The sequence below is a fragment of the Lucilia cuprina genome, chromosome 3 (genome assembly GCF_022045245.1).
Source record: "Lucilia cuprina isolate Lc7/37 chromosome 3, ASM2204524v1, whole genome shotgun sequence".
Taxonomy (NCBI): domain Eukaryota; kingdom Metazoa; phylum Arthropoda; class Insecta; order Diptera; family Calliphoridae; genus Lucilia; species Lucilia cuprina.
Genome location: NC_060951.1, coordinates 65371751 through 65385940, shown reverse-complemented (window position 1 = coordinate 65385940; position 14190 = coordinate 65371751). Strand labels below are relative to the sequence as shown.

General features: G+C 30.9%; 3 protein-coding genes across 5 annotated transcripts in view; 2 read left to right on the top strand and 1 right to left on the bottom strand.

Annotated features, from left to right (window-relative positions):
• Nucleotides 1-40: 40 nt before the first annotated feature.
• LOC111674773 (homeobox protein SMOX-3) lies at nucleotides 41-4119 on the top strand. Its single transcript, XM_023435422.2, has 3 exons — nucleotides 41-997; nucleotides 2347-2588; nucleotides 2650-4119. Exons 1-3 carry the CDS (start codon nucleotides 954-956, stop codon nucleotides 3618-3620), a joined length of 1257 nt encoding a protein of 418 aa, XP_023291190.2. The 5' UTR covers nucleotides 41-953; the 3' UTR covers nucleotides 3621-4119.
• A 162-nt stretch (nucleotides 4120-4281) lies between these two features.
• On the top strand, nucleotides 4282-5450 carry LOC111674769. The gene is made up of 4 exons (XM_023435417.2): nucleotides 4282-4588; nucleotides 4653-4981; nucleotides 5062-5182; nucleotides 5244-5450. The coding sequence occupies exons 1-4, from the start codon at nucleotides 4328-4330 to the stop codon at nucleotides 5448-5450; spliced, it is 918 nt and encodes a 305-aa protein (XP_023291185.2). The 5' UTR covers nucleotides 4282-4327.
• Nucleotides 5451-14190, bottom strand: part of LOC111674775 (mucin-12) — a 35941-nt gene continuing 27201 nt past the window's right edge. The window contains exons 2-11 of one of the 3 annotated variants that reach the window (XM_046945659.1): nucleotides 11499-11919; nucleotides 8303-11438; nucleotides 8121-8241; nucleotides 7732-8060; nucleotides 7505-7655; nucleotides 6843-7442; nucleotides 6440-6786; nucleotides 6084-6358; nucleotides 5894-6006; nucleotides 5451-5801 (exon numbers count right to left, since the gene is read on the bottom strand). In XM_046945659.1, the coding sequence (XP_046801615.1) occupies nucleotides 5782-5801; nucleotides 5894-6006; nucleotides 6084-6358; nucleotides 6440-6786; nucleotides 6843-7442; nucleotides 7505-7655; nucleotides 7732-8060; nucleotides 8121-8241; nucleotides 8303-11438; nucleotides 11499-11919 (5513 nt within the window). In that variant the 3' untranslated portion in view covers nucleotides 5451-5781. Of the gene's footprint in view, nucleotides 6007-6083; nucleotides 6359-6439; nucleotides 6787-6842; nucleotides 7443-7504; nucleotides 7656-7731; nucleotides 8061-8120; nucleotides 8242-8302; nucleotides 11439-11498; nucleotides 11920-14190 lie in introns of all 3 variants that reach the window. The other 2 variants (XM_046945657.1, XM_046945658.1) reach the window with 2 other exon arrangements.

The window sequence follows — 14190 nt, the reverse complement described above, 5'->3', positions numbered from 1 at the left end:
AAATATCTAAAACATCATATATCTTCTTAAACAAGAATTTTAAATTATAAATAATAATCTGTTTTTAAACATTTTTAAAAATATTTCTTTAAAAACAACAAAAAGCCACAATTTCCCACAATGGGGGTTGTCAAACATATTGATACACATATAAAATAAAATTTGAAAAAAACAATAAACTATGGACAAATAACATATAAGAAAATAGACATTTATAAACCATAGAATAGTAAAACAATTTCTAAGGCTTCTTCTAGTCTAATGTACGAAAGTTAAAAAATACAAAAACAAAAACATAAAAAAAGAAATCCACGACTTTTAAAGAAACTAAACTATTCCCTAATTTAGTCTGGTCGGTGCTGTTGGCGGTGCAATATAGAATTAAAAATTTAAATTAAAAATTATTAATATTCATTAAAAAATTCATAAGAAAAAAGCTTTAAACTTTTAATAATATTATTTTGAACACAATAATGGTGCTAAATAAAATAGTATAAAAATATTCAATTTAAATTGGAAAAAAATTATATAAATTTAAATAAATACACAAAATAAAAAATCAATTTAAAAAATAAAAAAATATATATACATATAATAACGATTAGTTTATATTCACTGCTAAAGTCCCCACTAAAAACTCAAAGTGAAACCTTATAAATGTATTTTGAAAAAAATGTAAAACTAAACTGAGGCAAAAATACCAAAAGAAAAAAAAACAAAAAATGTTTAAATATCTTTTAAACAAACAAGAATGGAGCAGCACACATACTAAACTCATGCATCTTTAAAAATCTAAACAACCACACACACACATACACAATAAATGTTTCTTAATTTATTGTTATTAATTTATAAGTTAAAATACTAATCTTTAGTTAGTTCATTTTATTTCGTTTTATTCAAATAAATTAAACAAAAAACAAATAAATAAATACATATATTTCCTGTTTTGAATGGAAAAAGGCACAACTATGAAAAGGAAGCAACGACGTTACAGGTAAAATCGTATAACGGTATTATTCAAATCGTTATTTTACGACAAGATTATCATAATCCAAAAAATCATTTAGATAGCGTTTTAAATTTAATAAAACTATACTAAAGACCTTAGTAAGATGCATGTTGTGTAGCCCTCAGTTTAAAAAATCAAATTTTAGATTATGACAGTCTTTTAATAAATGGGCGATATGTATATCTGAAATCGGAACAATCTTATACATATGTAGTTTCAACTGAGGTGTGTATTTTATTCAAGTAGATCAATTGACATGAAAAGGTTTCCATTGTAAATATTTTTGAATAAGCGCCTGCTTGTCTAGCTATCGGTCTGGCTAACCTTGTACAAGTACACAAATACCTGAGTACTTACGTATAATATGTATATATAGTTAGTTAGTTAGTTAGTTAGTTAGTTAGTTAGTTAGTTAGTTAGATAGTTAGCTAGCTAGTTAGTTAGATAGATAGTTAGCTAGCTAGTTAGTTAGATGCCTAGTTTGCGAACTACTGAACTCGCCCCTGGTGGTCCCATGAGGTCCAAATCCTAAACTATACAACACTTCCTTCCGGTGGTCCCACGAGGTCCAAAACCTAAACTCCACAACACTTTCTCTATACGTATGTAACATTTGACTAGAACAGAAAATATCACACCGAAGAAACAGACATATTAAAAATTTGATAAATTTTTATAAAACACTTTATTATGGCTCATGACAGTCCTGTAGTAATTGAATTTTTAGTAATGAAATAGAATAACAAATAAATCTAAAGTATTTATGTTATTTGATGCGTAAAATGCCGTTTAAAAAAGAAATGTATTTTAAGGCGAATAAAAACAACATCAGTTACATCATAAACCGCACAAACGAACATTATATAGGAATAGAACAAATCGTTAATCCTTATTTTTTAAATGAATTTTTAAATATTTTTTGAATAACTTTGACTGTAGGACACTATTAGTCACCCCTATATTATTTGTATGTATATGTTGTTGCAGAACATGTATGTACATATGTATGTACATGAGCATGCAATATATTGTATGTATTTATTTTTCATATGATATGTGTATGTAAGTGGGTTTTGAAAAATACTAATACAGGCTCAGGTGGTAAATACAATGTAGATATTAACACAAAAAAAAAAATGAAATTTTTACCGGATATTTTCTAAGCATTATTAACGTTTCATGGAATTCTCCCCACATTCATTTTTGTGAATTGTTTTAGATATTTATTTTCCAGCAATATATACATAGTTGAAACCACAAAATATTGTTCATTTTCTTTTATTATTTATTTTATTCTTTTATATATCTTCTGCAATATTTCCAAAATTACTTAGAACGACTTTCAATACAATACAATTACAAGAATTGGAAAGAGCTTTTCAACGTACTCATTATCCCGATGTATTTTTTCGTGAGGAATTGGCTGTGCGCATTGATTTAACCGAGGCTCGAGTTCAAGTATGGTTTCAAAATCGTCGTGCCAAATGGCGTAAACAAGAAAAAGTTGGTCTCAAAGACGGCGAGGATCTGCAATCTTATGATGATAGTGTCATGGCACAGCTGGATCAACCTTTGGGTAGGTTAAGCGACACATTTGATGATAAATTCAATTATTTTAATTGTTAATTATTATTTAGGTACAACTTTGTTACCTGATACACCACCGCAATCCTCAAACTCTCTAGACAATGAAAGTAAAACAACCTTTAGTCATGAGAATGACAGTGCTGGAGATAGAGCAGATGATAGTATTGTAGGGGATGGTGGGGTTACAACACCTTCACGCATGTCTCCCAATATATTTCTTAATCTAAATATTGACCATATGGGTCTAGAACGTGGTGGAAGTTTGTCAATGGAATGGTCAACTTATCCTCCCTCTACATTAGCAAACAATAGTTTGGTTACAATGCCTTCCACATCGACAAAATCAACACCACTTTCATTTCAATCGCTACCACCTACCTCTTCATCATCGATGATGAAATCTCAAGATCAACTTATTCTTCAACAGCATCAACATCAGCAAGAGCAGCATTGCGATAATCAAAATGTACAAAATCTAATCAGCGATAATTGTTTCAATGGCTCATTAGATTTAGTTGATAACAACACTTCCACCTCAACATATGATGAAATGAAATTCTTAAATGTTGATCAATACACTATTGAACAATTAAAGGCCGAGTGTATTTTAAATATGGATCAAACATTATCTCTGGACGATCCCGAAAAGAATCAACATATTAATTTGCAAACATTGTCATTTGAACATTTACAACAGCCATTAAATCAAGTCTCCCCCCACAGTCATCATTCAATGTTTCAGCATGAACAAACACAGGAAAATGATCAATATATTCTGTCCAACAATTGTCATCATCAACACCTTCAAAACATAAATACATCTCACATACAAATGCAAAATATGCAACAATTTAACAACGATCCACTGCATCAGCATCTGCACCCGTTAAGTATGGATTTACCCGTATTCAGTTTGACGGGCATGGGTTCAAAATCACCGCCTCTACTGACATTAGATAAACCTTTGTCATTGAACATCGGTGTGGATGGTATTAGTGATTTAGTAGATGATAAATTTTAGAATTTAAACTTTTAATGCATAAGGGCAGGTATATGTTTAAAGTTACAAATTCCATTCCATTCTGCACCATTTTCAATTGAGTCGATTGATTTGAAGGTATTTAAATTCATTCATTAAAATTGAGTTTTCTATTAACTACATACATTGGACTAAATAATAAACATAATAGCCTATTTGACAAAGGTTTGTTACTTACAAAAAGTTCAATTAAAATTTATTGTTATCGTGCTAAGAATTTTTAAAATTTTAAGATACAATTGAAAATGGTTTAGTAAAAGGTTGTGTAAGGATGGTTTTTCATAATTTAGTCTTTGTTTATGTCTATATTTATCTTTTGTTCTAGTCAAATTTTGTAAATTAATTTAAATTTATTAGTTTAATTTGTATGTTAAATACAACTTATTATTTTAATTACAAACAAATATAAAATGAATATACATTAGTTATAATTTACTTGCACTAAAATTTTAGTCTAAGAAAATAATTGTGTCATAAACCTTCATACGTACATAAATATGTATGTATATTGTAGTTAACGAAAAAAAAATAACATTCAATTAAACAAATTCTACAATAAAATAATGATTTTTAAAACAATCTAAAATAACATGGTTGAAAATGTTCAGTAACTATTTCGTATTCATTTTAATCGTATAACAAATTCTGTTAATAATGCAATACTTTTGCATATTTAATTTGACATTGGCATGACCCAATTTTATAGAAATGATATGCTTTTTTTCTCTGTTTGCAATTTACTTTTCGCTATGAAACATTTCCTGGTTATTATCGCATGGAATTTGTTCTTTTTTTCTATTGCAAACGAAACAAAATATTGCCATGAGATTTTGGAAGATAAACATGTGAAAAGAATCAGTTGGTCATATTTAAAACAGTGTCTTACAATAATCAATGGAGAGGACATTTCAAAGGATATTGGAGAAAATATATGGCGTTTAATGAAAATTGTTAGTACATACTAAAAATAGAAATTAATTTAGTCATCTAATAGGCTTAAGTATTTAATTGTAGGCTTTCGATTCCTTTGACAATATACCAGCCGAATCTTACAAATATATGGGTTATTCCTTAACGTTTATACCTATCAAGGAATTGCGTAATATAAGCATGGAAAATGTTGATGTAATAGAGGCATTTGGTGCTATACGTTCTTCGCTTAATAAACAACATCAAGATGGTTTTGATGCAGAACAATTGAATATTCTGGCACTAAAAGTACGTGAAGAATGGCTGGGGAAAAATCCCTTTACCTATTCGGAATATGATCTCAAGTCTATGGGAGAAATTTTATGTTATTTAAATGCAACCGATATTGAAAATATACACCCTGATGCATTTAAGTATGTAATCAAATCATTAGGTTTACATAATGTATCATATTCTGAATTCCGAATATAAATCATATAATATTCCCATATAGGGAAGCAGCTGAATGGATTGGAATGATAGAAAAGTGCCCCCAGGATCGTTTACAGGCCCTAGCAAATCTTGCTAAAAGATCTGAAGCATTTGGCGAACCCCAGAAATGGTCAAAAATAGATGTTTGTGCACAATATGCAGTCACTTTTATATCATATTAATTTCATGTCTCTACCTTTTCAGGTCAGTATCATAGGTAATATTTTAAATGGTTTAACTGCTTCAGAAATCAATTCAATAGCTCCAGACAAACTACAATTGAATATATTTTATAAAACATCAAATACAAAGCAACCATCTACAAACAAAACTCGTAAGGATAGAAAACCTCTTACGCCAATCGATAATTCTACACAATTATTTGAAACACATACAAATAAAACACTATAGTTAAATAATTATGCGTAGTTATCTCATAAATACATATTTATTAATATATGAAATTAGTGTTTATATTTTGAATAAAATTAAAACAAATTTACAAAAATTCTTAACAAAATTACATACAAAGTACGAACAGATGAAATGTTAAACAATTACCCTTCCCAATTCGTTTAGTTTGATATAAATACATATTTGAAAAATTTATCTTATAAATAATTTCAAATTTGATAAAGCTGCTTATCTGTATAATGATGAATAAATTATAATTAACCATCATCATTGGTTGCTAAAGCTGATAATAATTGAAATTTAGCAGCAAAAAAAATTAGTTTGTAGTTTATAAAAACAAGAATAACACTTAAACGAGAAAAGTAATAGAATAAAAATAAAAGATAAAATATTAACTTATTATAGGTAATAAATTTAAGAAGAAGATAATAAACTATTACGTGAACTTGGACGTTCAATGGTCATTGTTTGCTGTGGAACTTGGCTATCGGGGGTGATACCAAGACCGGAATATATTTCCTTCATGACGAATAATATAGTATCCTCAGAATCCCTAAAAAATAAATTATTAACATTATAAATCGAAATGTTAATAAAGTACTTGTTACTCGTAGCAAGAACTTTACTTACCAATAACACACATGACTGCTTAAAGCAAATATATACTCGTTAATAAATTCCAATGGAGCTTCTTGCAATACATAATCAACACGCTTGGAATCGTTAAGTTTGCCCAAGGGCAAATCGATTTCTACTACATCATCGGACATATGAGTAGATACTGAATCGGTTCTTGGTCTGGAAGCAGCAGCTGCTCCGTTGTGAGAATCGTTTACAGGTGTCAATTTGTCATTCGAATTTTGATTATGGTTTTGTTGCTCTAATTCCATTTGCATTTGAATGACCTGCAAACAATATGCGAGTAAAATATTGTTTAATTAAAAATATGTTTTTGGTTGAATATTTAATTCAAAACTAAATCTTACCTTGTCAACTTCTTTTTCCATTAACTCCTCAGCTTCTTTCGTTGTTTTGGAAGCGGAACCAAATATGTTGACACTATCCAGAGTTGTTTTAAATTTATCCAAGAAACGATTTTTTAAATCCATGCTAACACGTGTCATAGTTTCTTTCAATTCTAAATGCATCCGTTTGCGTCCCTTGTGGTGAGGAATCAAAACAGGACGTACACCACTTAGATCAGGATTAACTAAAGCTTCAATGCGATATGCAACAGGATCATAAGGATGGAATATATTATAGAAACCGGGACAGGTTGGCAGGCGGAAATCTAAGCCCAACTTATCGATTCCTCTAATGGTGACAAACATACCTTTAAACAATACAATTTAATAGCTATTCAATGAAAAGAATTAATGTGTGTTTTACCTATGGGAGAACCCAAAGCAAAGAACTTTTTAGGTTGGAAAATTAATTGACCGTAATTGATGAAAGGTTGTCCAGTTCCAGCCGGTCCCATAGTGTAGCTTATCTGCTTATTATCATCTAATTGATTCGAATCCATTTGGGTGTTAGAAGTGGATGGAGTTAAAAATTCATCAGGATTTTCAAGATTTTTTTCTTCACTCTCTTTAATGGGATGTTGATGACAAAGCAAATCGAAAAGTATAAGAGAACCCAAACTATGACCAGCCAATGAAACACCACCATTAAATTCGGGATGTCTTTCGCGATATTTTAAGTATAAAGTGTTCATTGATTGAACGATTGTGTTCATAATTTTTTGACAAAATGTGGGACTAGTGTAGAAAAGTATATCCAATAGGGTATCGTTGGTGAAATTTCTTAATTTAGGTATAGATTCTAATGTAATCATACGTAATTTTTCATCTATACCCATTTCAACAGAGTGTAAATGACTATGCCAGGATATTGGCAGAACTTCAACGCGTCCCACCAAACCCAAATCAGTAGAGTTTTTATAATGACTCTGAACCAATTGACGAGCAATAGTACGAAAATCTTCAACTGCATAGTATAAACAAAACGTGCATCAGTTGGTGAAAACTCTTTGGAAACTTTTTACTTACCAACTTCTTCAACAGATCTTAATTTTAAATCACAAGCGGAGCCAATGCCATGTACCATAAACAATAAATGGTCTACCTTTTGCGATTCACCCTGTTCAATATTAAAATCATCCAAGTCCCGTTTAACAACGCGAGGTCTAGTGGCAGTTTGCTGTTTTTTTTCACAAAGAAAACATATATATAAAAAATGTTTATTTAACTTTTGGTTATAGAAAAATTAAACTTACTGTAGTTCCACCCCAGGCATCAGTATTTTGTTGTTGTTGAAAGTGTACTATAACTGTAGGACCATGAAATACTACTTGTTCTCCCATGCCCAAAATAATTGTTTTATGCCAAACGCCACTCTCAGCGGCTTGTTTATATTCGTTTTCTAATACCTCGGCGGTCTGTTCCTCATAGGGAACATATTTTGAATCAACGGCTTTGTAAAACCAGGAACAACGACGCACTTCAATCGGTTCACTTTCCCAATATACGCTCATTTTCTTGCGTTCACTTATATTGACGTCATAACGACCACCTTCTACAGCCACTATATTGGGTTTTTCTTCTTCTAGAAATAAAGCGATATTTGAATTTGTACATACTCTCTGCCCAACTTAACTCCACTTACCATTTTCCATTAAAAGACTCGTTTCCAGAAGAGCTGAATCATAATGACTAAATGGAACCCAAATCTGTTTATCACTTATGGTGCGTTTGAAAAACCAATGTTTAACAGCTGGTTTATAAGACTAAAATGAAGAAACCAATTAAATGTCCTCTAATATATAATAAATAGTTGCTTCAACTTACCACACTGGCCATAGGGGTAGAGGCTGATTTATCATTAGATAATATATTCGCCATTCTTAATTCTTTTAAAATTTCCTCTGGTAGTTCTTCGTAATGTTTAATGTTTGTATCCTGTTCCAAAACTGCACTATTATCAATACTTTTGTTTTTCTCTTTCTCTACAGATTTCTCGCTACTCTCTGTTATCGATAAATTTGCCGCGATTGATTTTTGTCCTGCTGTAGAATTGCTGAATTCCGAAAATTCCGAGCAAGCAGATGAAGGAGGTTCTACCAAGTTCGATATTGGTGTTAATGAACGTTGTTGTATATTTTTAATGCCTAAACCGCTGTGAACTAAATCGTAATTTAAATCTCCAACAGCACTTGCGTCTTTTGGTGGTGGGTTATTGAAAAAATATTGTATACGCTGTTCTTCGTTTGTTGCCACACTAGGAGCGGTCACTTCAACTGTATGTTGTTGAGATTGTGTTGCTTGTTGGCCAGGAAATGAATCAAAGAATGTTGCAGGATCTCTAGCAGTTTCTTGCTCTTGATTTGTTTGATTAAAATAATTTGAAAATCTGTTGACAATTTCAGGCTGTTGACTTTGAATTGTAGTAGTTTCCTCTTGAACAGTAGTATTTGCTGGTTTTATAGGGGCAATATGTTCTGACTGCGTGAAGCCTTCAAATCCTATAGGTGGTGGAACGTTACCTTGCACGAATGATTCGTTAAGTTGTTTGGTGATATCGTTTTTCTCCTCTAGAACTGCTGGTACTAATCCTATACTCGTTGGTAGAGTAGGAAAGAAGGCAGTAATAGGTGGTTGTATTGGTGTGTATGGTTGAATAGGTATTAAGTCTTGCTTAACATCTAAACCCGCGGGGCTTACTTCAGTTTTGCCAACAGTGGTAAAAAAGTTAGTCGTATCTCCCTGTACAGTTTCTTTTGGTTGTGATAATTGTTGGTTACTTTCTTTATTTGGAGCAGCTTGAGAGAAGAAGTTAACTACACTGCTAGAGTTATCCAAATTAGGTTCAGCAGCAGGCAATGTTGCAAAGAAATTAAGGTCGCCCGAGCCTGTTGATGGTTGAGGCGTAAAAAAGTTAGCCAATATAGGTTGGCTTACAACTGGTTTTGTAGTTTCAGTAGCAGAACCTCTCCGGTATGGATTATTCGAGTTGTGTTGTGTAGTGATGGGCGGTAATGTTAGGGTTTTAGTCTCAGAAGATGACTCGGCTGTTAAAGACAGCTTGCGTATTGTTTCTTCCAAGGGATCTGCTAATGCTTGGTTTTTTATTTCAGTATTTTTATCTTCTACAACCGGTTCAATAGGTTCAATTACGGGATGTGTTGCTTTATTGTCAACAAATAGTGAGTTTGTGTCTTGTGTAGGAACCTGAGTTTCAGATGAATCTAATAATTTCGTGACTTCAGCAGTTGTACTGGGTTCTGGTACATTAGTTTTAAGATTATCCAACTTATTTTCTTCAGTGTGTGTTATAGGAGTTGGAACGTTTTGGGTTGTTGGCTCTATTTTACTCTCGTCTACTTGTGGATCTTTCGAGGAAATACTTTCTATTGCTTCATTAGATTTAAGATCATCTACGGATGGCGCAAACAGAGGAACACTTTGTGCAGTATCATTTACATTAGGTGCAAATAAAGGAACACTCTGAGCCGAATTATTAGTTATTAATTCTGCAGTAGGTGGAGGAGCAAACGAAGGTATATTTTGTATTGGTTCGTTAGTTATCAATTCTCCTACAGAAGGTGGAGCATATAAGGATACGCTTTGAGGTGTAGATTTCAATTCTCCTACAGGAGGAGGAGCAAATAATGTTGCACTAGCATTAAATTCATCCACAGATGGAGTCACCAAAGGAACACTTTGATTAGTCCCAAAACTTGAAGTTGATGTTATTTGCCCTACAGAAGATGGTGGAGCAAATAAGGGAACACTTTGAGGGGTAGCAACGGTTGGTGGTATAGGAAATGTAGACAAAGATTGATTTATAACATGAACTGGCGCAGTTTCTTGTGGGGTTAAAGAATTTTTATAAAGTTTAGTTCCCTTTTGTAAGCGGTAAGAAGTAGGTCCACTTACAGGTGGAGGAACTTTATGATCTACAGTTGGTGGTAGAAATTGGGGTGAACTTTCTTGGTTATTTGATGGTAAGTGTTTTGTTGGATCAAAGAAAGCTACTGGGGGAGCACTATCTATTGTCGGTTGTGTGGGATTAGATTGCGTTGAATTGAAAAATGTTGGAGCAGACTGTTCATTTGTGTTTGGTGGCAAATGTGAACTGCTTGGCCGTGATGGATTCCTAGATGGGGGCTTTTGGTTTTGCGACGGTTGATTGGTAGGAATAGGATTTATTTGATGTGGCAAGTTAGATGGATTAAAGAAAGGAATTTGAGTCTGTGATGTCTCGGTAGATGAAGATGGCTTACTTTGGAATAAAACTGAAGCAGGTGGTAGTTTTGCTGAAGTAGGTTGTGGATTAAATAAGTTATTTAATTGCGTATTGGAATTACTGTCATATGGTGTGAAAGGGGTAGGTCCAGATTCTTGGCCAATAAAAAATGATGAAGGTTGGGTATCTTGGGAAGTCGATTGCTGACCACTTAGTGAAGGTGGTACGAAATAGTTTGTTGGTGGAGGTGGTCCCGTAAAATAGTTATTTTGTTGATCAACAACTGGAGCAGAAGGTTTATTTTGTGTTAAGGATCCTGTTGCAGATTGTACTAGTCCCGTGATATTTTGCAATACACCAGCTGGAGCAAGGCTGCTTATTTTTGAAAATAAACCTGTATTATTTTTACGCTCTTCGGCAGTGGGATATTCGGGTTGTTGATAATAATTGTTTGCAGAGATTCCACTGTACTGGGTGTCGTATGAAATTGGAGCACTTACAGCTGATGGATCTAATGTAGTAACTGGATTGGCAGTTTGATCTGACAGTCCAGGTATGGGAGCATACAATTTTTTTTTAGAAGAAAAACGAAAATTATTTTGTCCACCTACATTAGCGGGGGGAGCCCCACTTGCTGATGGTATTGATGGAACTTCAGCAGGCGTGTAAAACTTTGGAGGTTCTACAGGTTGTGGTGGTACACTTGTCTGTGTATCTTGGGTCAATGAGGCCGATGTACTAAAGTATAGTTTTTAAATGTTTAGACTCTTGCTAAAAAGTATTTAAATAGTCGCTTACCTCGCAAAATAATTACCACCGGGAGGTGGTGCATAAAAGGGCGGAGGTGGTTGTGATAAACCTGCTTGTTGCTGTTGATTATAAGTTGGTTGTATATCCAATTGTGGAACTAAAGGATTACTATTCAAATCCTGAGGACCTTGATCATATGTTGGTGTTGTTTCACGACTTGAAATAGCTGTTATGCGCTTGGAAAATGTTGAAAACACATTAGAAGCCACCGAAGGCAACGCAGAAAACGAAGAAGCCGCTTGACTCAATATAGAATCACTATTAACGCCTAGATTTGATTGTTCCAATAGGGGATTCGGTTCGTTGGTATCAGCTGTCTGACTTTCTTCATTCGAAGCGTTTAAATTAATTTCATCAAGATTTTCAGTATCTAACGAAGAAGATCCCAATGTTACCAATGATTTGTGTTCTGAAAAAATCGAAAGAATCAAACGAAAAAAGTTATTATTACTTTATTCTCACGGATTTAAATTTGGTTTACAATTCAAATCTTAATTTGTGTAGTTTTTTACATTTATTTTGTTTGAAAAAAACCCTCTATTATTAATATTGGTTAATTGCTTGATCTTAAATTAACAATTTGCAATTATAATTAGTTAACGTAATTATAGTGGAATTAAAAAAATATATATAGTTACATTTCAATTTAAATTTACCCTTTGTCTTTTAGAATTTTGGCCTTGATGTAGTTAAAAATTAAATATGAAGAAGTTGTTTATAAAATGTTTTCTAACGTAAAAAAAATGAATTAATAAAAAATTGAAAGCATATAGCTATCGTTTTATTTTAGAATCAGACATATAGATGCAAAAACGTTTATATCCATTTTGGAAAATGAAACAAATTTTGTATGTGGAACTAATTACTTTAGCAATTATTAAAAAAGTTTTAATAATAACTAAATTAATAATTCATACATGATCCGTAATATACATATTTCCATAAAGAATATAAAAAAATATAAAGCAAAATACATATATAAGTTCTTGATGCATTTATTTTTCTATTATTTTTACATTATCCAAACAACAAAATATAGAAAAATATTTATTTATTAATTTCGTGAGAAAAGTTAAATATTTTTTTTGTAATTCACTTATTTATTTTATTGTCTTGTTAAATATACGAAAAATGTTTATAAATGTTTTAATTAATTTATCATAATAATTAGTAATGCATAAAATAACAAAAAAATAATAATTATAATAAAAATAAAAAAAATTATTGCAAATTACATATTGAACGTTTATAAGGCAAATTGCGTCAATATTTGCAAAATCAACAATCAAAGCTGTGATTGTTTTAAAATGCCTGGTTTTAAGCAGTTTCAGATTTTGTTCATCAGACATTGACGATCGTAGTATTTTGAGTTTTCTTTAGGGTTAATGATTATTTAATTATACATTTTATTTGCATTTTATAGTTACATATACATGTGTATGTATGTAGTTATTGCACGTTTTATTGATTCTTTTTGCTTAAATTGTAAGCGCGTTTTGTGTTTAAAAGTCATAAATTAAAGAATTATTAACAAATATTATAAATATGTCTTTATTTTTTTATAAAACGCAGTTATTTTGAAACAAATAAAATATAAAATAAACTACGTTATATAGCTATTTAAAATTCAGGACACAATATGTGTATTTTTTATCGATTGTGGTTTTTATTTTTTCTAAAACTGATGTCATTTATTTTAATTTTTTGCTGGTTTTTATGAAAGTGTTAAGTAATGTTAAAAAAAAATACTTTAAATACAGATATAGAATAAAGATATGTTTAGATAACAAAACCGTTAACGTCATACATTTGAGGAGGATCTAAATTACTTTTTGGAATTTTCTGAGTAGAAAAATTAACTATTCCCCAAGTATAAAATGAATTTGTGGTTGAAATTTGAATTCTAATTATTATGTGGAAAATCCCTTATTTAAAGGTGTAGAAACAGAAACAGTAATCTCCTTTTTTAACGGCCTTACAATTTGGAGATTGCTTACTTTGTTTCTACAATACTTTATATAAAAAAAGAGCACCAAGCGCTCCATATAATTAAAACTTTATTTAAACAAATTTTTTAATCTCATTTATTTCCAGATTTACTTGATTAAACACCTTCGCATTATAAAACGAATTTTAATTTTTTTTATACATACCAGCAATCTGGTTGCATTTTAAAATTTGTAAATAAATTCCACAATTTTATCAATTAAACGATATTTTTTTTTTTGCTTAAAAAAGTATTTATTAAAAATTCTTTACAATAATAAAACAAAAATAATTACTTTGTATTTGAACCTGTTTCTTTTTTATTATTATAATTTTTTCATTAAGATTTACATACGTTTTGTTTAACACCTGACTTAAATTATTTGTATTTTTTTCGTTTGGCGGGTAAATTATAATCTTATACCTGTCCAATATAAAATTGATAAATTAAAAAAAAATAATAATAAAATAATACTTGCCCCAACCACTTCATAAAAAACAACAATTAAAAGTAACAACAGTCACAATCCAAAAACAAATTCATTTTGTTTTAATTCTAAAGTTTTTGTATTTTTATGAATTAAAGAAATAAAACGCAAAAACTGTTTAATAATAAATTTAATCAAATTTAAATGAGGATATTCAAAACAATTAAAAAATAGCACAGTAGAACTTGGTCATAAAAAATAACCAA